The sequence below is a fragment of the Calypte anna genome, chromosome Z (genome assembly GCF_003957555.1).
Source record: "Calypte anna isolate BGI_N300 chromosome Z, bCalAnn1_v1.p, whole genome shotgun sequence".
Taxonomy (NCBI): Eukaryota; Metazoa; Chordata; class Aves; order Apodiformes; family Trochilidae; genus Calypte; species Calypte anna.
In genome coordinates, this window is record NC_044274.1 from 46281695 (window position 1) to 46306235 (window position 24541).

Consider the following 24541-nt stretch of genomic DNA (forward strand, 5'->3'; position numbering starts at 1 on the left):
ACAGAGGGCCTAGAATAAAATACAAAAATAATAATTAAAGAAGTGAATACTAAATGCTAGCATTACGGGTTTGCTGTGGGGGTTTTTTTTAACTAAACAGTAAATGGGACTGGATTTTTTCAAGTGCCTGAAACCAAATCCATCTGATTTGGCCTGGTATCTTTTAGTTTGGGGGATTTCACAGATGAAAAATGTATCACACAGGACTGATTCCTTCAAATCTCTTTGCAGCTATCAATAACACAGCATCCTGGGGCTTGAGAAACAGTTACAATGCCCCAGGTATCTGGAGACATCTCTTTCAACCCATGTGTATACACAGGTCCAGACTGTATACTGCCAAGCAAGACGAAATGAGTGGGTTACCAAGAATCAGTGGTACAACTGAATCTTGTGAGCAAAAGACTAAACTTGAGAGAAAAGACTTGTTTAATGGGTAAACATTACTATTATGTATGTATAACATACCATACAACATGCCTGTTTTAACTGACTGAGGTACATAACCAAGTATAAACACAGTATTTCCACACAGCACAAGCTATGAAGCCAGAATGGGAACAATATGTATGGTTTAAAAGACAACTTTTGCCACAAGAGAAATTTCAAGTCTCCAAGTGGGCAAGCTGCTTCTTCTTTAAACACAACTGATAGAAACAGTTTGCAAGCATACTTGAATATTTTCAGTTTCATCAGATAGTTGCAGCAAATTTGTTACCATGTGTAGGGTATGTCTTTTTCCACAAAGCCAATGTCATAATGACTGAAACTCCAGCATATCAGTATTTTAATTAGCTGCCTGTGACTATGCCAGACTGACCAATGCAAAAAGGAACTCTAATTATGGGTGCAAAAGAGGTGCTTTCATATAGTCCACATCTGCATGAGTCAGTCTTGCTAGTTAAGTTACTTTGACCTTTAAACAAAGCGTGTACACTGCTGACGGAAGCAGGAAAGAATGTTTGGTCTGGATTGCCACATCAACGTCTGCTACTGTTGTAGCCAAACTTTAAGTAACTCGCTTTAGCACAAGAATTGAGAGGAATACAGGCATTCCGGTGATCAAAGAGCTAAGTGTCAAAACAAATATAATTACTTCACTTCCCTTTGCATGGCATCTGGTAATGTAACTAAACCTGTAAATAAAATCTCTAAACACTCACAACTGAGAAAAATCTCCACTACATCTGCAATCTTTGAAAATCCCAAACATGGAAAGATTAGGAATGTCAAAATAGTTTTTAATAATAAAATACAAGGTTTATGGGGAAAACTTAACTCGAAGATCAAGGTGTGTTCTTTGTCTCAACAGGTTCATTCTCTCATCCCTGTTTAGCATGTCAGGAGTTGCTGTGACTGTTCATAGAAAGCAGAGCCCTATGTGGTGTACCAGTGTTTTTCAGATGTTGAAAGCCTATGCATGTCACCTTCTAAATAAGGATAAAGTGGGATGGTTACTATCAGTCTACCCTTAGTGTTACTTCCTTTCTCCAAACTCCAAATCTCTCAGCTTTACCCACATTAACCTTACCCTGATGCTCAGTTCTAAACCCACCTCCCCAAAATGAAAAGAGGAACATTTAAGTAAGTGCATTAATAAAAATCTTCACACTAAGTCATAATTATTTTTTTTTATAGATTTGATCTTAATTACAGGGAAAGAGCCGGCTCTGAAGTAACACTTTGATTATGCTAGAATTAAAAAAACAGTAAACTCAAATCATGATGCAAGGTGCAATGATGAGAAAACCTTGGCCAAAACAAACCAAACCAACCAGCCAAACAAAAAAAAATCCAACCACAAAAAACCCAACAAACCTTAATGAAGCATGCTAAATTCAAGAAAGTGGCAGCACAATGCAAAAGCACAGTCAGCTACCCTTCCTTGAACTGGGAGGAAGAAATTCCTTAGGGTGTTATCTGGGCTGGGGGAGTTTCAGGGACAAAACAGGACACCAGCCAGATAATTTTTCTAGCAGCACAGCACTGCTCTGATGTCACACAGCACTAAAGGGATACGGCATGATCCACAGACAAAAGTCACTCATAAATAGCATTACCAGACTTAGTCACTGCTGGCAAAAGCAACTGAAAAATACTTATGAAGTAAATTACAGCAAAATCTAAAAGAATGCACCGAAGGACTTTCTATTTTGCAATTAAGCTATATAACAAGCTAGGTATTTCAAACTAATGTTTAGCTTTTCAAAATAATGTTCACTGTTTTCTGCACACTGAGGGAAAATTCTATTCCAGAGACAGAGTAGGATTAGACTAGAATTAGTTCTCCTTACTATCCAGGGTAAGCACAGTAACACAAGTAGCTATTATGGCTGGATAATAGTTTGAAAAACTTCAGAGATGTTCTGAGTCAACACATAGTATACTTAAAAAAAAAAAAAAAAAAAAAAGAAATAGTGTGGCTAATGGCAGAGAGCTTAAAATATAAACAACAAACAAGTCAGTAGCCTCCATTCTCCCATATTGCCAGTGCTTTGGAAGTTAACAGAGACATTTTACTGCAGACATTATTAAAGACTCCATTCTTGCTTATCCATAAATACCTGTAGAACAAATAGCTGATACAAAGTAAAATATTTTTGTACTACTGTGATATTCTTAACTATTGCTGCTAGAATGGCTTCTTCAGTAGTAATTTTATTTCATTTTTTTTATACCAGGTTCGAAGGGCCTGCATCATCACCTTTAAACATGCAATTTTAAACTTACAATTCACTGCCCACCCTACTTTTTAGGAATGGTTCTTAAAAAATTAAACCAAGCTACATTATGAACTTTGATTTCCATGTGACTAGCATCTTCTCATACCTAAACCTGCATCTCTCCATCACACATTGCAGGAGCCACACTAAGATAAAATACATCTGGCTCAATCCAGAGATACTTGCACAAAGATTGGCAAGAGCTGGACAAACTTAGAGAGTCTATGGAAACAACTATAAAGAATGAATAAGGTTTAGAAAAGTAATTCTTAGTACCACCTTTTATACCTACTTGAGTATTAACAGGTTTCTGTGATCTGAGAAGGAAAATAACTAGCTAGCATATTAAACAACCATTAATGTAAAAAAGCTAAATTATTTACCAAATTATTATTCCAGTTGCAAAGACTTCTTGACATTTTAAACCTTCTGAACCACACAGAGGCCTAGCAAGTGCTACAATAAGTAATAAAAATTCAACAACTGATCTAGTTTTAAAAATACATTTTCCAAACAGTACCAAAAACAACTTATGGGGAAAATCTCACCATAAAGATTTAACAAATTCAATCCCAAAGAAAAATTATTTAGTAGGTTAATTAGCTGTGAACCCTGCAGAGTCTAAAGTTCAAAACCTTTGTACACACTAATCTCTAGTCTGCTGAATCAGGAAAAAAAATATCCCCACCAATGAGGTAATTTATGGCTTGCTATAAGTGGCTTACTATAGAAAAGAGAAAAGCTTTGAAAATGCTTTTGAAAAATGCTAGGAAGAGAAGAAGATGAATATAGTAACTATAAATATAAGCAACAGTATAGCATTGTAAAACAGAACATAAACACTAACTTATTCACATCCCCATATTGGTTAGAAAACAACTGAAATTTTTAAGTATTTTCAGGCACTTCAAAATCCACAAATTTATACATTTGTACAACTTCCCCCACCTCCACGCCCTCAAGAATGCAGTCTCCACTTGAGGATATGAAGAAACCTGAGTAAAAATAATCTCCCATTACCATTACTGTGTAATGTCCTTTCAGCTTTGCCTTTTTTTAAAGGCAAAGGTATCCTCCTCAGCACTCAGTAACCACACAGTCTCTTCAAGTGACAAATCTTAAGTTGCTTTCCTTGCAAAATTCTAAACAGAAGTAATGATCAGCTCCATACAGGGAAGTCTCTGCTATGATGGTGCCACCCACCTCTTCACTGTGAAACAAAGGAATATCTGTACAAATTCCTTTGGAAACTCCTTTAAAAAACACTACTGTACCTTCGTCACAGCTTACAAAGCTACACATTTTCTTACATGCCCTGCTACTCTTAGGTGTGTGACAATGGAGATTAATTTTACCTTACCATTCTATTACTTTACCATGCACATATTTTGGGTTGTAATGACTTTAACAATACTGTGGTAAAATTAGACTGTAGAAAGATAATTAACTGGAGTTAGACTTTGTACAAGTGCTCACTGCAGGAAAGTATCCCAGACTGTGGGCTAATGAACAATACTGATTCTCTTCCAAGTTTGCTCTGAACTGGGCCAAAGTCTCTAAGAGCTGGAAAGAGCCTGCAGAGTGTTCTGGCAGTTCTAAAAACAAAAAGCACACAAATACTGGTTTTCTCCCTGATTTTAGTCTAACAAATTAAGCAGGATACTTAAGGTTTTCTTTGACTGTGAAAGACTGCTCATTCCAAGAACAAACTTTCCATTCCTAGCCCAATATCAACAAAGCCAGAAATATTGCCTTCAACAGAACTACAATTCATAACATTCCTGAAATACTATGATTTGACAAAAAACTGTCAATTGACTCCAGCAAAAATTTTTAAAGTTTCCTTTTTTTTACATATGAAGAAAAACATTTGTAATTCATGACAGAATGATGCATTTATCATATGAGCACTTGCTTTACCATATCAATATAAATTGCAGGTTTTACATAAATTATCCATAATCCTGAACAGGTCAGTTACTTAATGCTTACCATATCTACATAAATGTATTTGAAACTGATTAAACCTCTAAAGATTTACAAAAGTTAGTATTTAAAAAACATTTCCCACTCAAGACATCTTGAAGTATTTCCTAAAGGAAATGCTCTCAGACTTCGATAGAACAAATTTGCTTTATGGTTCCAGCCACAGATGTTGTTCATCTCAAATTCCATCAGTTCCATTAAAACACTGAATTTCAGAATATAAAGACCATTAAAAAGCTGATGGGAAAAAAAAGAAAGTTATGCCAAATGGGCATCTTTAAACAGGAAAACAATTTTCCTAGAATCTGTCTGTTTTAAACAAATAGTAGGGGACAGGAGGAGTTGACTTAACTTTATTTCCCTTTATTTCCCTAGTGTACTTGTTTCCCACTACTAAAAGATATGAGGAAGGAATTCTTGCATTTAAACATGATGAGAGCTTAGCCTCAACTCATGCTTTAGCTTTTCTACTAAACCTGTATTGTGATTAGATACACTGCAGTGCACATTCAGGAATATCCAGCAAAAATTTGTCACTTCCTATGCAGTTTTGTTTGTTGTTTGGTTGGTTGGTTGTTGTTTTTTTTTTTACCTTGAGACATTTTGTTCAAGCTGTACCAGCAAAACACTTATGCAAATGTAATTACAGTTTACACAGTAACTGTAAGCTAGAAGAGTTCTGTTAACAGATCAAATACAGGCAAGCTCTTCTGGATCATCTTGCTCAACAGCTATATATGGGAACTCTGTGTAATAAGAACTAGAAACTGGAAAGTCTGTACTTTTCCCTCACCTACATCCTCTTCCGTGTGGATGACTTTTATTTCCGCAACTTTGTTTTGTCTTTTTCTACAAAGCAAGGTTAAAAAATCATTAAGCAAATTTTAAAGCCTTTATTTAAAAAATACAAATACCAATAAAGCTGTAACTTTACACAGCCACTATTGTCCCAATTTGAGAAGATCGCAAAAAGAAATAAAAGAAGTGGTTGTCTATCATATACCTTATCACCCACTTCTCTTATGTTCTTTTTTTTACTAATGGTAAAATACAAATACTTCATTTAAATGAGAGCTAAGCTGACAGCAGAATTCCAACACATTTTTTAATGTTTCCACTTGTATGGGAACAAAAGTAGCTGCAAGTTCAACTTCAGGACACTAACAAATTAGAAAATCTTGAATTCTGTACAAGCTGAAGTTGTATTAACAATTTTTCTTTATATTAGTAATCACTACATTGAGACATTACATTTCTGTCAGAACTGGACATTTCTGTGCAAAGAATGCATATTAGAGAACAGGCTTCATTCTGCTTACAGAAAGTAAGCAGATACAGACAGTCCACGGACATTAAGAATTACTCCTAATTTTAAAAAGTAGGGTACGACTGAAATGTTAGAAGCACTGATAGAAGTGTGCTCAGTAGCTTAAGACTCATGGCTGACGATATTATGAACTTTCTGGTATGTTGTGGATGTGACCAAAGGGAAGGTAGGCAAAAAACCTACCTCCAATATGTCAAGTGCGGAGACATCCATTTGACCATGCTGTCCAACCATTTCACTCGTATTATTAATTTGTTTCCAGCTCTGCTCTATCACCCCTCTAAGGTAAATATAGTCTTGCTTCTTTACTTCTATACTCTTGCTCACTCACTTTGCCTATCATAGGTAAATGACCACATAAGACAGAGCTGGACAAGTTGTAATGAATGTTTTCATGAGCATTAAAATGTTGCAAGCAATTGCTTTATCACGAACTGTCACATGAGAATTATACAAGTGTTGCTGAGCAGACATTCCATGATTTTTAACTTCCCAGTGTTGCTACTCAGTGCTCCTTCAAGGTCACCTTTTATTGCATGCCAACTTGCAAGCCAACTGGGCATCTGGGGAGTGCTAAAGAAGAGATATTTGCAGGTTTAGTTTCCCCATTGGGTCAGCAACCTGACTATATTTAAGGCACAGCTCCATAACCACTGCTGCCAACACAGAGGAAGGAGCCAAAACCACACTGTTACAGTGGAAGAAAACACCAAGATGTCCCCTCCCAAACACAAGGTGAGTCACACACCAGGCTTTTTACTGACTTTTAACAGTTTCACAGTCAGCAAAATTCACCTGGTATTCTTTGAAATCCGAGCATTTCTGTGAAAAAACATCTTTGGAAAATGAACATAGGCCAAAAGAAATCGAAAAGTTTAAATTCTGTGTTTTTTGGGTTTTTTGTTAGCTCTTTTTGGGATGGTTTTCTTTTTGGGTGGTTGTGTGGATTGGTTTTTTTTGGGGAGAAGACGGGTTTGAGTATTTGATTTACAAAGCAAATTACTGCCTACAAGCAGTACACTGTATCTGCACCAAAAAAAGTTCATCCTGTCACAATAGCTTATAGAATAATTTCATGTTAATCACAGCAGGCACAATTTAAACAAAAATGCTTGTGTTTTTCTTTGGTCTAATCTAACCAGAACAATAGTAATTTTATGTAGGTTTTCAAAACTGAGAGCTAAATACGGACAGACTAGTAATCTCAGTGAACTCAGTCAGGTTATTCATATTCAACACATGCAATAGCCTTACAAAACTGTGAGCAACCTATCAAAGACTCTAGAGACAAACTCCTTGTCTTACTCATCCACTGAGTCAGCACTACAGCCTTCTGGCCTATAAAGATTCCTGACCATTCAACACATAGCTAACAGGAAGACTGTTTCAGAGTTAAACTGCTTAATAGTGGTGTGTCTAAACAAACCTTCCGATGCTTATTTTTTTAACTTTTAGTGCATATTTTATGTGTATTTCCATACATTTTCAGATTTCTCCCATTACAAAAAAAATCCAAATTTCCAAACAGAACAAGAACATACCATGAACTGCTATTTAGTCTTTTGCATTATGTACAGCTGAAGATATACATCCATTTATTTATTTATTTCAACAGGATGCAGCAACTGCTTGTTGTGAAAGTCAGTTTGAAAAATGCTGTCCAGGCCACAGGAAAGGCAAGTAATACAACTTGCCTACTTTAGTCTTAAAATTTTGGAAAATGGAAAGTAATTTGCAACAGCAAGTTCCATTTAATTTCAGACCTTTGAGGTCTCTTTCAGAGGCCAAAAAATACATTATAATAGCAACCCCAAAAATTTCCACAAAAATTCACTTTGCAATCATTTACCACCTATCAAGTAATGTCTTCCTATATGCACTTGTAAAAAGAACAGAGTTTTAAAATTTAATTGCTCAAGAAGACTGATTTATTTTTGTGTAATGTTCATGTTTTAACAGTTATGGATTAAAAAAATAAAAATGTTTTCCTCTTATATAACAGCACAGGTTATCCAACACTCTTCACAGATAACTATTTGGAGACACCAGTAAACTTCATCTCATTTTATTAATATAAACTTAAAAATAAGTTGACTAGAACTACCATCATGATGAAGGTATACATAGAGATATGTCAAAAAAGCAGTTTCTAAGACAACGTGAAGGCAAAGAACGTTTTATTACTCTTGTGGACAAGTTTGTACTAATCAATTATGTTGGATTCTGCCTATCTAAAGACAGACACACAAATACACCCTTGAGGTTTAAATTTGTTCTAAATATTTTTCAGTTTTGCAAAATCCAAAATTAAGTCAATTACAAGTACTTCCAACATACAATGACATACATTTATCATCCAGTCACATTTTAAAGCATAAAATGTATTCCATTGTTGACAATAAAGAAAATAAAATCACAACATAAGAAACTGCAGACAAAACGTGTACATTCATCCTAAAACTGATTCATATTCATCCCCAAATATTCAGAATTTATTCCCCATTGGTTTAAAAAAATCTCTACAGATTAAAAAAAAATCTGGAGAGGATTCTATTAAAATTTGTACTTTGATGGTTCCTAAGTAACAGGACTTATTCAACTGAGTTACTCAGAAGGAATTATTAAAGCTTATTACAGGCTATCTTCAGATTATAAAATAAGACAATTTAACCCCGTTATTTAGGATTGTGAGAGTTTATGAAATGGACCCGGGGAATCATAGCACAGCAAGCCAATTAGATGAACCTCTCCTCTGACTTCTGGCTGTAACTCCTAGGAATGATGCTTTAGAAACTCACCGAGGAGTTAATTTTTATCATAAAATCTGCTTAGGTCCTGTTGAGTCTTATTTTTTACACTGTGGGGATGCAAAGTTTAAAATACTTACTTGGGATACACTGGTTCATAAAGATACTTGTCTCTTGCTGAGGGGATTTCAAAAAATAAGATGTATCCATTTGCAGTCTGAAAGAGAAACACTGATAAGATATACATCTAGTCTCCTTGCATGAGTAAAATCTCTACAGACTCTTGCAATTTCCACATATGCCTCATATATTGGTCACAAATACACACTCATCTTGAGTTCCAGATATGTGAAAAAAAACTGTGCATTGAAAGTCATTCTAGGGAAATTTATACTCTTTCTTAAAGCCCATTGAATATATTATTCAATGGGTAGAAAAATACAAAATGTGTAGAAAAATACAAAAACTGTTGATAGGTGTCCAGCAGAAATTTTCCTCTGATTCATATAAATATATAGAACAAGACAGCTATATGAGATATATAGAACCTGGGCACCTAATTACCTGCAATGAAGAGGAAAGCAGAAAGCACACAGAAGGTATCAAGGCTTTGACACAAAAGCTCCAGGTGTTTGAACACATATGGACATTACAGAATCCAAAGAAGCTGAGCACTGCCTCTCAGTGCTGGTCACCAGGAGTTTATAAAAACTCCTCTCATGGCATGCACTACCTTTAGATACCACAACACAATTCAAAAATCTTCCAGAACCTGAAAAAATATTTGGTATCTTTAAATCCCCAGTTAAATTCTGTCATTCTGGAAGACTGGTTTCAAACTGTAAGTCCACTCAGGGAATAAATATAAATCGTTTAGTTATCAGATGTTCCAGTCATAACTGGAAGTTGATGCGGGGTTTATATAAGCACAGGGGAGGCAGATGGCCAGTAAGATTAGTTGTTCAAAGAAGTACATTTTGTTTAAAGCACGAATTCATCCTTCAGACAAATTGGCAAATGTGTTTTGGCTAAACAGTGTTTCCATCTAGTAACTTTAATATGGGCTAGGAATGTACCCAAAGCACTGTTACTGGAGACAAGAAGCACTGAAGTGGATGGTTTCGACTTGTTTTGCAAGGCTGGTTTTCTTTCTTTTGAATAAAGGAGAAAGTGACATTCTTGTTAGCTTAAGCTAGTTTATCAGATCACAGATACCATGTTTTTCTCCAATCAAATATTTTGCTCTATTGTGAAAGAAATGCATTCTGGCTTTCAAGTCCAAGAAACACAATTATTCAAAGTGAGTATGTCTCTCTCATGAAAAAATAAAATTGGAACCATAATGGTGAGCTTGAGACAAGCTGAAACTAAATGGAAGATTTTCTATGTGCTGTAATATCATGTTCAGGTATTACATGGTAAAGAAACGTGTTCATTTCTGACATCTTTACAGGTTCTTTCCATTACATCATTAAATATTTAACCTGTAAGTTATCTTATCCTGGAAGAAAAAGTAAAACAATACTGTGAAGTATCTTTATACTGATATTAAGGTACAAAGGGCCTTACTGAACACTATTCAAAGCACAAAGTTGGTGTTGTTACAGGTTCATTTCTAAACAGAACCTCAAATTCCATGAAGAGCTTGATGAAATGCAAGATCATTCAACCATACACTTCCTGCAACTGATCATATTCATCCACACAGGCATCTACATTACTTTACAAATGTCTGTGTTGCAATGAAACCTACTAAATTACCCATCACAGTCATCCAGTCCCTCATCATTCTCATCTGACAGTCAAATATATAAACATATGGTACCTCACAAGGAATTTCATTACATGGCTTCTTGTATCCTAAAAGGAGTTTTAATAAAACTCTGCCTTAGCTATGGGAATGCACACTGAAGAGCAGCCTGCATACCAGAGGATTGTCTGTAGCAGGGGAAAGACTAAAATGCCTGATGTATCACTCTACCTTGAATCATCTCAACCCAACTCACAAGTTTAAGTACTAGAATGAGCAATCTTGGGTGCATGTACTAATCTAGACAAAAAGGAAAATATTTTCCAGTAACACTGGGAAAAGTAGCAGTGTAGGAGCTTGAGAGACGAAATTACAAAGTATCAGGGAAAAAAAAAAGATCAATTTATAAAATGTGCCAACAGTTTAGCAATAGAAGATACTAGCAGTAGAATTATTAAGGGACAATAGCCAGTGTGAGACCTGATTCAGTTTGTTTAACTGCATACCATTAAAGATACTTTAAGTATTTTATATAAAGCATTATATGCTAGACCAAAGTTTGCCTTCAGTGCAAGTGGTAGTTAACCCCAAGCATACACTGCAAAATTACATATGTTCATAGAGACACTCTGAACATCCTAGCACCCAGGAGCAAAAAAAGGGTTTTATATATCACATTCTAGTACACGTTAAATCCAGACTACGGTCCCCATCACTATATCAATAAAATAAAAGAGAATGTATCACTTGCCTAGTAAGCACATACTAAGCCTTTTGTTCACCTTTCCTAAAAGCAAAGTACAAAATAATGTTGTTATTATTATATAAAACTACTTAAAATCAAGAAGCTGAAGAGCATAGATTATAACAAGTGAGAAACTAAATCACCTAGCTCAACTTTAATATTTTTAGCTGTTGCACTGAACTTCAGTAATTAACTGAAGTTAATTCAGTTCAGTGAAAATAGGAATGCAACAATTTTCTAATTATTAACTTGCTTTGCTATTATATTACACTTTATTTTTGCTTTTTCATTTTCTCCTTAAGAAAAAGTCACAGAGAGGGGAGAAGATGTTTAGTCTATGAGAAAGAAGTTTGCAGTTTTATTTGGAACAGAGGTATCATGCATCAGAAGGAAGATCTTCATTAAAGCCCTAAATTGCCTTTCCACCCTGTCTCTCTATAGCAGAAGTACCAATGCCAGTATTTGTAAACACAGTTTTTCATCAGGACTCATTAACTGTTTCAAATTAAACTCTGTATATATTCCAAAAGTGTACTAAAAAACACACAAAACGGAACTGGCATTAAAACTACCATAACAAACATCCTTGACTATAATATTTGTATATATACAGCTAGGAGATAGAATATAAATGCAAAAAACATGTAGAATATTAGACATCTCAGTACACCCACTGTTCTATAACTTGTTGAATAATTTTGAATTTCAGTTTGTAAAACTTCAATTTACAAACTGAGACTTCATGTGCATTTAGATTCTGACATCTGCCAAAGAAATTGACATTTGCTGCAGAAAAACTTGGAAAAGTAAAGTGATTGAATTAGCAGAAATTAAAGCTAGTTGGACTATCAGCTAAACCATTAAGTCTCTTGAGCAAATAGATTCAAGCATCACAGAAAACACACTGCATACAAAGCAATTCAATACAACTATTAAAATATTTTCTAAATTGCTGCATAAACAGTATAATTAAAATGTGTTTGGATAGCTTACTTGTGATTATCCGCTGTGTGATAAAACTGAAGAATTCTTTTGTATGCTTAGCAAATGTTACAGAAGTCTCTGTGCTGGTAACCATTAGCATTTGCTAACTGAAAAACCTGCTCCTGCATTTCACAGCAGAAACCAAGAGCACAAGAAAACATCTGGTGTCTTCCACTAAAACAACAATATCGAATGGGTTCAAAAACTACAAAGCATTAGAGGCATCATTTTAAGCACAAAAGGAGATAGGAGACAAGCACTAGGAGATAAGTCAGTGTACCAAAAAATACAGTAGTTTTTATGCACCTTGTAATTCCACATAATATATTTCTGATGGGTAAGTTCAATGATTTCGTTCCTTTCTTCTGTAACTTCACACAAGAAAATCATAAATACAGTAGTCTTGATTATAAAAGGTAGGAAAAGAAACTTACCCACTTTAAGACCTGGTCACCAAGGTGACACCAAGAGTATCATCCTATATTGTGACTCATAAACTCTATTCCTACCTTGTCTGCATCTACCTTTCACTTCAAATTTTTAAATGCTCATGCTGAAACAGTTCACTTTATTGCTGCAGCACAGCACCACCGCAGTGCAATATTTAATTTTCATGTAAGACAAGATGACATCGTTACCTTCAACACTCTTAAACAGAAGAGTCTATGTATCACCTATCACTGTCCTTGTTTCTGCACCCTCAGTGGGTTGCAATTTTTTTTAATCACCAAAAGATGCTCCATCGTATTAAAGCCAGTTTCATCCTCTTAGGACCCACCTTTCTGAAACACATGTAAAGCCTATTTATCAAGCTAAATATGCTTATGACACCTAACTCCTCAACTATTCCTTCCATTCACACGTCTTTGAATTCCCTTATGCTTCACTTACAAGATTAATAGAGTAATGAGATGCTGATCACTGCTCAATAATTCAACTGTTATTTTAATACAAAGAACTGCAGTTCATTTACCTGGGAAAAAATGAATTAAAACTGCTAAAGGATGCCTCTATAAAAAAAACCAACAACCCTTGGTATTATTATGTCTTTTCAAAGATAAGTATCAATTAGATGTAGATACAATCTGCAAGTTTGTATAAGCACAGAAATCCTTAATACAAAACTGTCTTTCCAATAATTTAACCAGAGTAAGAAGTAAAAACCCTACTTACTGAAACAGCTATCATGGTGCTGTCAGGCCGCCATTCTGCTTGTTTATAAGATCCAAACTGAGAAGCTGCTTTTGATAGTCCCTTGTAGCTTACAATTAATACACTGGGCTGGAAGAAAAAAAAAAATTACACCTCATTTATAGAAGAAATGGGCTGTTTGTTACATTGTGATACAACTGTAAACAACTGTTTCCTTAACAGCAACAACACATTTGAAGAGGGAGGTTAAAAAAATTGTACATATTTTACATTGCATTACACAATGGTGTTTCTAAAGGGAGTTTATATAATTAGTGCCATACTGTCATTCTCAATCTCACTCTTTCAAACCCAGGATATTTAAATAAAATACTTTGTTTGTGCAGCCAGGAGTTATTACAGGATACAAAAGTGGTTTCAAGTTGGACAAAGGGTGGCTGATGTTTATGATGAACAAAAACATCTCAAAAATGAAAGCCTATAATGAAAACGACTGTCAAATTAACTAGAGTGAAATATTCTGTAGAGTATCTGGTACAATCCAGTAGCTTGGTTTCTACTAAATCTATGAGTCACTGCATCAAAGAGAATGGTAACTAGGAGATCTCATTTGTATCTCTCCAAGAATAGGCTACTAGGAGTTGTATGGAAAATCCACCTCTAGAGTTTGCTAAAAAAAATTTTGCACATGATGAGATGTCTCCATTAGAAACTTTAGTCCTGGTAATGGAGAAGAGCTGTCTCAAAACACAGACAAAGCATGAAGTCTTCATTCCCTTTCACAAAACCCGTTGAGAGTTGTAACGCATAAGCCCAATGGAAAGTTATTCTTCCTTGCTCCAATCCTTAGAAACATCCTTCCTCCTTAAATATATTTAAGAACTGTTTGTACTTTCTAGTCTTTAAACACTGAATATCTTGAAGACTAACACTCTCTTCACAGCTGCTATGTCTAGGAAGAAGATTCCTGCATTTGCTGAAAGAAGTCAACAGCATCAACAGCTGACAATATGGTACATATGAGTTTGGGTTTTTTTAAAGTACCATCAATACAAGAATCTGCATGGTGATAGATAATTGCTAAAATCTTAATATTCTCATCCTCTAGAAATTTAATACTCTAGACATTAAAAAAAAAAAATTCATTTAGCATCAAGAAGCAGTTTTTTTCAAAGCCGCAAATGTTCTGCTTAGTTTTGCAAGACAGATGTTTCAGCACTTCATTAGATTGTAGGCACAAGACAAAAATAAAAAACACGCTGGTCTGATGAGCTTACAATCTAAGTAACAAAGACAAGACAGAACAAAAGCCTGTTGACACTGTGAACTTTATTTTGCCATTAGATGGTCTGCGCTCCACTTTAAAGGCTGAGGCTCTCTGGGTTTATAAACCAATAAACCAGAAAGTTAACACAGAATTAGAATCAGCAGAATACTCATTCAGCAAACACAGCAGAAACAGCTTCCAGTTCTGCACTTCACATAAGCTATTGTGAAAGAGTTCAAAAAACCAAAGTGCATTGGAACTGTCAATCCCCACCTCCCCCAAGAGAAAGTTTTCAGTTAACCGAGTGCTCAGAAATTTTGCTAGTAAGAAAGGACATCTCCTGGACATCTTTGCTGCCACTCAGCCCCATGAACTGCCAAGTGCTTAAACCTGGATGAAATAAAAATTCATGCGATGGAGAAGAGACTCTGTAACCTCCATCTCTGATCTCATGCTGCCATGTTACATGCAAGCAACAGGATAGTCAAAACTGTTCACTGAGGATGCTCTTCTCTTCATGCAAGCAATTTGGAGATGTCTTTGAGGGGTCATCTATTTTAAATCACCACTGAAGACACTGAAAACCTAGAGAAGCCTACTGACCATTCACACGATGGTTTCACATTCCACATGACAAATCCACCAGTCTAACAGGTATTTATCATTTATTTAATTATGTAACCCCAAATACACCTTTATAATAGAAGCAACAGCTCAGCTGTTACTGACGTCTTGACATCTGCCTCCTCAGACAGGTCTGATGGGTATCAGTAAGAGGGCAGCATCTCGGGGGTTAAATTGCTAAGGAAAAACCAGAGCAGACGAGACAAAACATCTTTGTTTGCACTGGTGGTATCTATGTCATATTGTTCATAACACATAACCACTCTACATCATTATCTAGACATTTTTTCTCTATCTTGCAACCAAATTCCAGATTAAAACACTAGAGAAAGTATAGCTAATCTTATCTACAAAAAGGCCACATACAATAGTTCACTATATTATTCTGCTTTATAGTCCAAGATGAAAGCATAATCCTGAAAGCACAGAGAAAACATAGTATTTTTTCTTTTTAATGGCCAAGTGCAATTTTAAAAATGCAATACAAAAACAACTACATTTTTTAATATATTTATGCACATATTGTATGAAGTATAAGCACTGGTGTCACAAGTTACTTCTTCTGTAGTATACCAAAATTACAAGTTAGAAAGATCACTTCCCTAACAGAAGTAGTCCCATTTTTTTTTCTATTTGTTTAAACAACACGTATGCTTAAAATTAAGCCATTTACTAAGGTCAGCTTTAATCCTGCAATTCCTATAGACTGAAAAGAATGAATTATGACAGCTGTCTGGATAAAGACCTATTTAGCATTTAGAACAAATACAGATTATTTGACAGTCCAGGATTCTGACATGCATGCTTTTCCATAAGTTTATAGTTCATCTGAGTGATCAGATTCACTATCAGATCGCCACCAAAAAAAAAAAACCAAACCAGTAAAGATTAAAAACAAGGCTAGATGTAAATCATTAGCTGACATGCACATAGGTAATTAAGGAATGCTCCTCAAAATAAGTAGTAGGGCAAGCTACTCTTGGCTTCAAAGAGCTTACAAAACAGGTTTTGACAGGCAGTCATAGCAGATAGTCCAAAAACCTCCAGGAGCTTTCATTAAATATTCAAGGCCAGTACTTATTCCTGGCATTGCCACAAGTGTGTTAAGATTAAAGAAAGAAAATGCTGAACTATATTTATACATACAGCTACGTCACCAGACTATTCTTCTTGCACACAATTCACTCTTCAACACTTTCAGGGGGAACTTCACTCATCCACACCTACTTCCTTGGGTGCACACATCTTTCCTTAATATCAAAAGCCCCATAGGTGAATATCTGGAATTCCTAGTATGGCTTCCTCAATCTCTTCTTTCATGAGATATTCAAGACAATTCATAATTAAAAGCCAATACTGCTAAAGCAGTAAGGGTTCCAAGGAGCCAACTATAATACTCCTTTGATCACTTGAAGAGCTAAAGAAAAAAAAATAAACAAACAGGAAAAAATCTTGTATTTGTTCAGCAAGCTGAACAACCCTGTAAAAGCCATCATTAGTCCACCATAAGAGCCACTAAAACACAGGTGCAAGCAGGGAAAACTATGACACATTTCAAAAAGTTTTTAATTAATTGAAGTCTCTGGTTTCCACCACCAAGAATTAACATTACCAGAATGACAACAATGACAAGCTTTCCAGTGCTGTCAGTGAACACAGTTCCATTGGCTCTTAGCATCAATGAATCTCCTGGGTTACTTAGGTCAGAAATGTCTTCTGATTCAGTAAAAATATATGACAGCAATCTTCAGAGTGGGGTGCACTTAACACAACCCATTGTGGGGTGTAAGGAGAAAATATGTTTGTAACACTATCACATAAAATAAATTTTTTTAAACATGCTTATTTCAGCTTTACCTTGGGGTTTGGGTTTTTTGTTTGGTTTTTTTTTTAGTTGTTTTGTTTGTTTGTTTTGGTTTTTTGTGTGTGTGTTTTGGTTTTTTGTTTTTTGTTTTGTGTGTGTTGTTGTTTTGGTTGTTTGTTTTTGTTTTTTTGTTTTGTTTTTTTTTGTTTGGTTGGTTTTTTTTGGTGTTTTGTTTTTTTTTTCAAACACTGGAACAGGCTTCCAGGAAAGATGGTTGAAGCCCCAAACCTGTCAGTGTTAAAGAGGCATTCTGGCAATGCCCTCAGTAACAGCTTTAGCTTCCAGTCAGCCCTGAAGTGGTCAGGCAGCTGGAGTAGGTGATTGCTGTAGATCCCCTCCAACTATCTTATTCCACTAGTTTATTTAGTCTAGTTTATTCCACCCTTTTTTAATTTCTGTGTTAGGTATGCTTGGTAATGTGCACACTAGTACAGTAGCACATGGATATAACTATTAAATACATAAACATACACATGGGGGAGTGAGTGTGGGCTCAAAAATCTTTCAGTAACACTGGTGCATGATCAAAAACGTTCACCACTCATCGATGGTCTCTTCTATCTACAATCCAATCTCTTCCTACTAAAGTAAAAGAGTCCAGGACTTCTTAGCTCAAAAACACTACCAGGATTCCACCTGTTTTTACCTACACCATTTACCCAGTTTCTAATCTTAATACCTGTACTGTTTCCAAATCAGAACACAATCCACACTTTGGAATAAGCGTCCCTTAGTTCCATTAGTTCTGCAGGTGAAAAGGAGCTTTACCCATGAAAAATACACATACTTAATGTAAATTCACACACCTGGAAGTATTTCAAAGGGCTCCTTGTTCTTGAGAACTTTAGAACAGAACTTCACCAGCCTCATGACCTCAATCTTAAGTGAAATCTTTCATATGTAGTTGAGATAGTAGCAAGTCTTAACAACAGCATTAGCCTGTAGGCTCTTCTGCTTAAAGAAACTGAATTAGTTCAGTCTGACCAGAACTTCTCCCTGTTCAAAGAAGATTCTTCTGACAAAACGAAACATTTTCTAGAATGCAATCATCTTTGTTTTATTGAAGTCCAACAGGGGATTTAAAGCCAAACAAAAACCCAAGTCAAACAAACAAACACTAAACAAACAAAACCCCCAAACCAAAACAACAACAAAAAAACCCAAGCCAAACAAAAATCCCCACACACTCAGAACTCCAGCTACATAAAAAAGTAATGATAGATGGTATATTCAAACATGCCCTCAACAGAAATATCTGTCTTACTGAATTTTAACAGTCAGATGTCCACAGAGGTAACATACTTTTTCAGTTAGTGATCAAGCCTGGAAAAAACAATACCTTCCTTCCAGTCACTCACTACATACTGAATAAAAATGTATTTTTTAAAAAAATGTAACGACGTGCAAGTCTGCTCAACTCTTCTACACCACGCCAGCTCTTTTAGTACTCTGTCTGTAGCCAGTTATACAACATTTACCATTTCAAAACAAGCCCAAGCACGTCAGTTAATCAATGTCGTCCTTGGGAACAGAACACAAAGTAAACTACATCCCAGAACACTGGGCACTTGAGAGGCATTCTCCATGCCTGTTCTTTTTACTGATTTTATTGGAAAATATGATCATCTGCTGATGGTCTGCAACTCAAGGTTTAACAAAAGCTAGAAGAGCCTAAACTTTACCTACACGACGTGCAACAAACCTAACAAAACAGAGGCTGCATGATGATGTTTGCCCAGCACAGTTACTGAGCTGGTTGGTATGTCCTAGCTGGATACCTGTACAAGTTAAAACGACAGCATCAGCACCCCACCCAGGAACTAATAAACAGTCATAACACAATGAAACACCATAACACCAACGAAAAGTGATGAAATCTCAGCATAATCTAAAATAAAACATTAAGACTATGACTGCCATTTGATACCTTCTAGTATCAGCTTTCTAAAATTGGATTGTTGGTGTTCTCCTGTAATCTGAGATGAACTCTATAAATTGTTCGGAGTTGGAGATATTTATAGACAGATTTAGGGTCTAATCTAGACTGTACTTGGAAGGATTCAGCATTAAAATGTATAGTTAGTCTATGCTGTCTCTGCTGTTTCATTTACTGCGTCGAATCAAGTGGACAAACTGCATTTTTCTTACCACACTCATTCAAACTGACTTAAGAGTAAGACATTTAATGTCAATTATTCACATAGTCTCAAACTGGATGTTGCTAGAGCAGCAGCTTCCATATGAAAGCTATGACAGTTCTTCTGCTTAGGGTCACAAAACTTTCAAACTCTTATTTAAAAAAAAAAAGTTCGTTAACTTCTGTGTTACATCATTACATAACAGCCTGCTTCCATCTTTCTAAAAAACGTGTTTCATATCTCCTACACTCTTACGTTCTTTGCAGAAAACATATGAAGGGAGAAGACATGAAGTATATTTGCCAAAAAACCACTGCTACAAACACTCGTCGCACTACGCTAACGCGCTATTTTAAGTGAAATTAAAAAAAAAAAAAAAAAAAAAAAAAAAAAAAAAAGCTGGTTAGAAGTCTACTTTTAGCAGATGTTAACTCCGGGTAGATCTTTCTTAACGCTACACTGTGATCAGTAAACACCGTGGCTTACGTGGCTATCGGTAAACACCGCGGTTTATCAGTAAACACCGGGGCTTTATTTTTGATAAAATAATGAAGTATTGTGTAAGCTTTAGACTCAAATTCTACCACCCCGTCTAGAATAGGAACGAAAAAATATTTCACAGCGGAGAGGGCTTTCCAGCCGGGAGAGCAGGGTCTGAAGGCCAACAGGAGGACAGACACTCACCCGGCAGTACCAGATGCTTAGCTGAGACGGGGATAACACTGCGAAGAAAGCCCTCTGAGGATCCGTCTGGATGTGAAGAGGTTGCTCCAGCGACTCCAGAGGACACACCAGCCGCCTGGGCCAGCCGCTGAGGAAATACATGGCTGTAGATTCCCTCTTCCCGAGAAGGGGGCTCCCAGCTTACTCTAGCCTAGGCGGGGGTCGGCGGGGACATCGGCCGCAGGGGAGGCGCAGGAGGGCTCGCTCTGATCACCGGCCCGAGGCCGACCACGCATAATCCCCAGCAACGCGATGGGACCCCTCGGCTCACCACGGGGGCGGCCCGGGGCCCCGCCGGCGCTGCTCCGGCTGGGGCGGGAAGGGACGCGGCCGCCGAGGGGAGAAGCGGAGTCGGGTCTGGGGAGAGGGCAGAGCGAAACGGGCGGCGGCCTGAGGGAGGCGGCGGGAGCGGGGCGGACGGTCACTGCTCCCAGCGGGACCGCGGCACTTGCGGCGGCGGCAGCAGCAGCAGCGGCAGCAGCAGCGGCGGCTCCTCCCTCCTGCGGGTGCCTCGCCCGCCTGCTCTCCGTGTCGCTGCTGTCGTCGTCGTTTTCGTCGTCGTTGTCGCCGCCGCCGAGGTCCCCGCCGCCATCTCCCTCCTCCTCCTCCTCCTCCTCCTCCTCCTCCTTCTCCTCCTCTTCCTTCTCCTCCCCCCCTAGGCTACGGCGTCTCAGCACCAAGGCCCCGAGCGGGACAGCGGCTCCGCGGCGGGGGCGGGAGCGGGGCGGGGGCGGGCTCCGAGTCGGCCATTGGCCCCGGCGGCGGGTTCGCGCGGAAGTGACGTTCAGGCGGCCGAGGCTCCCCCCTCCTCCCAGCACCCCCGCCCCGGCAGACGCCGTGTCAAAAGTTCCGGGACAAAAACGGGCGCGACGGCGGCGGCGGGGAGGCCACGGGCGGCGGGGCGGGGCGGGGTCTTGTGCACGCGCTTCCGTTCAAGGCGGGCTCAGCCGCCGCCCTCGGAGTCCGGGGAGAGGGGTTTGGGAACGAGGGGCAGGGGGAAGAGAAGGCAGTGAGGGGTGGGGAGACGGGAGCCTCCCCCGGGCGCTGGGCGCCGCTCAGCAGTGAGTCAGTCTGCGTGTGGGGCGGTGTCCGTGGGGGGGCCCCCGGAGGCTCTCCGCCGTCCCACGCGGTGGAAACCGCTCCATAGAGGCGAGCCCGTGGCTGCGGTGCTGGGGTATGGGTGCCCCGCCTCAGCCGGGTCTGCATGGGGGGTGGTGCTGGGTGAGGCCCTGCAGGGAGGGGGTCTCTAGCACCCAGCCTGCGATTCAGGAGATGAGGAGGTTGCTTAGGCTCAGGAGGATGATAGGAGGGCTGCAGTGGGTGATAAAGTCGAGTCTGAGAGAGAAAGAGCTGTCTGTCTGCCTGTCTGTGTCTGCCTGTCAGTCTGTCGTCAGGATGGAGGTGTCCGCTGAGCCTGTGTCTTGGGGACAAGATGGGCACAGGCACAGGGTACAGGTGCTCAGCATCCTGGGTTAGGCTCCTGGCAGGTGCTGGCACAAGTATTTTTCCCAAGGGATGAGTTTGATCAAGGATATGATTAATTTTTAAAATAAGCATTTCCTTCTTTCCTTTTTTTTTTTTTTGTCCTCTAGGTGATTTTCAGCCAAACCCTGTTCCTTCATCTTGTTTCCCTTCTTGCCCAAATGCTTTTATTGACACGTTAAGGGGAGAGCAGGAAAGAACATCTGGTGTCAAGGATGAAAAGCACAAACTAAAGATAAAGCTGCTAGATAAAGTGAGTGAGGCTTGCTTGTCTCCTCTTGTGGAAAAAAAAAGGATATGAAGAGAACTCAAGGTTGATGTCCACACTATTGCAAGGGCAGTTGCCTGTGTTGGAAAGAAAAATCTATGGTAGAAATCATCTAGAAAGTGTACTGAGCCAGTCCCCCAGCACTGCTTGTTAGAGGAGCTCCTGTGTGCTGGGCTGTCTCCAAACAGGTATCACTGCATGCAGATTACCCATTTGCCCTCAAATAATTTGGTCTGTGTTCCTCTTTCATACTTCTCTGTAGTTTCCTTAATACTACAGAATTAGAGACAAACATGCTTCTAGCTCATGCTGTCCTGGTGAGATAATGCCAGGTTGTGTGCTGAGAGCAGCACTGATGAAGGAAACAGCTTTTACTGCTGCTAATAGCAACTACATTTTGGCATTTTGTACGCTGTGCAAAAAACCACTGAAATCTTTGTAATTGCTTCTATTGTTGCTTTCTTTGTGGAGAGGCATGAGGCACATAATTGAAATCAGAAGTCGTTATGAGGCACTCTTGTTAGAAGTATGATTATGAAAACGCTCACATCAGTGGTATGAATACAATTTAAACTGTGATTTTCAGTACATTTTTGAAGGATGAGTCAAATAAGTAACTGACTTTTAAAAATGATGGGCTGTTTGTAGTTGAATAATTTCTCAGTGTTGGGGTGTGGGAATGTAACTCACAATACCTTAGGATGAAAAACTTGCATAGAAATGAAATGCATGGGGGGGCCCAAACTCAGTTTCTTAAACAACCTGGCAGTGGCTGCCAAGGCACAGTTACTGGCTCAAGCAGCAAGACTGTGATAATAAAGCTTAACAGAATTGTTAAAGCTCTTTATACACAAAGGTCAAGTTGCCACTTGTCATCAGGTGCACCTAGCTGAAGATGAGCTGAAGATGCAGATGTATACTAAGTGATAGTCATGTTGTTTCTGAAACTGGGCTCTCCAGATAGCTGTGTCCTGAAAAGGAAGAGCTCATGCAGAGCTGTGGGAACATCCAAGAACATCACAAGTCCAGGTACTTGATTTTTTTATCAAGGCTAATATCAATTGCCTTGGTATTAGCACTTGAGTGAAAGGAGAGAGGTGACAGTGCTGGTGGCAAAAGCAGATTATTCTGCACAGTTGTCACTGTTAAGATTCCTGGCGTTGATTTGTAACTGTTACCACGAACTCTCATTTAGATTATGCAGCTGGCTCTTAACAAATGTTCTGTCTGCCTCTATTGCATGAACAATTATGGAGAGTGAGCCCTTGTATGTGAAATTAAGAAAAAAACCAAACATGACTACTCCCTCAGCTGTTATCAGTACCACCCATCTTAGAGCCAAAAAAAAAAAAAAAAAAAAAAAAAAATTACAGAAAGACTGATAGTGAGGCATGGTTATAGACAATAGCATGACGTTTTTTCCACGCTGCTTACAAATGCAGGCATTACATCATACAAGCCACAAGAGGGTGTGTGACAAATAGTGAACATCTGTGTTATGTACATCAAAATATCTTGATGTACATCATCTTGACTTCTTAAACTGGTTTTGGAACATGTCCCTCACGTTGCAGATTTCAGCTGCTAAAATGTGAAATTTGCTATGGATTAGCCTGTTTAAACTGCCTGTGTGATGAGTCATCTTTTGACCCACCAAAAATTGGACTTTTTCATTAAGTACAAATCAGTCCATATAAACAGAACAAGATAGGGCAAATATTCAACTAATTTCCTGTGGAGCATTGGCAGAAATTAATTCAGAGGGTGACTATGATGGTTCTTGCCATCCTTAAAATAAATTCTAAAGAAATATCAAAGTATTAATAGTGGAAATTTAGAAGGGGAAAAAACCAACCAACCAAACAAACATAGAAGGAAAGTTATTTGATATAACACTATAAGAAAACGTGTATTTCAAAGATAAAATACAATGGATTAAATGCTAGTGCTTGTCAGCTGCAAAGCCATGAGATTTAATAACGCTCGGAGAAAAATCACACTGATTATTGCAGGCGTTTTCTGTGTTCAGCCAAGAGAGATGGAAGGAGTATTCTTGTATAGGCTTGTATATATTCTTGTATATATTCTTCTATATAGAAAGAACGGGAAGAGCAGTTATTCTGTTGCTTCTGCAAAACAAAACTCAGCAGCCCTCAGGTGCTTATCACACAGAGTCACACCTACACAGAGTGTTGGGGGTTGGAAGGGACCTCAGGAGATCATCAAGTCCAACCCTGCCAGAGCAGGGCCACCTGCTGTAGGTCACCATCATCATGTAGGATGATCATGTAGGAATGCGTCCAGGTGGGCGGAGACTCCACAACCTCACTGGGCAGCCTGTGCCAGTGCCCTGTCACCCTCACAATGAAAAAGCTTTTTCTTCTGTTTATCCAGAACCTCCTATGCTCCAACTTGCATCCATTACCCTTTGTCCTATCCTCAGACATCCTGAGAAGAGCCTGGCTCCATCCTCCCGACACACCCTTTCATATTTGTAAACATTAATATGAGGTCACCCCTCAGTCTGCTCCAAGAGGGAACTGCCAGCTCTCTCAGCCTTTCTTCATCAGGGAGATGTTCCACTCCATTCATCATATTTGTAGCTCTGTGCCAGACTCTCTCAAGCAGTTCCATGTCCTTCTTCAACTGAGGGGCCCAGAACTGGACATAAGATTCCAGATGTGGCCTCACCAGGGCAGAGTAGAGAGGGAGCAGAACCTCTCTCAACCAACTAACCACCCCCCTTCTAATGCACCCCAGG

At 38.4% G+C, this 24541-nt stretch overlaps 1 protein-coding gene across 3 annotated transcripts in view; it reads right to left on the reverse strand.

Annotated features, from left to right (window-relative positions):
• RIC1 (RIC1 homolog, RAB6A GEF complex partner 1) overlaps positions 1-20698 on the reverse strand; it is a 45994-nt gene extending 25296 nt beyond the window's left edge. For all 3 annotated transcript variants that reach the window (XM_030466732.1, XM_030466733.1, XM_008496225.2), the window contains exons 1-3: positions 19992-20698; positions 13436-13543; positions 8924-9000 (exon numbers count right to left, since the gene is read on the reverse strand). In XM_030466732.1, coding sequence (XP_030322592.1) covers positions 8924-9000; positions 13436-13543; positions 19992-20132 — 326 coding nt within the window. In that variant the 5' untranslated portion in view covers positions 20133-20698. The remainder of the gene's footprint in view (positions 1-8923; positions 9001-13435; positions 13544-19991) is intronic.
• Between the last annotated feature and the right edge of the window lie 3843 nt (positions 20699-24541).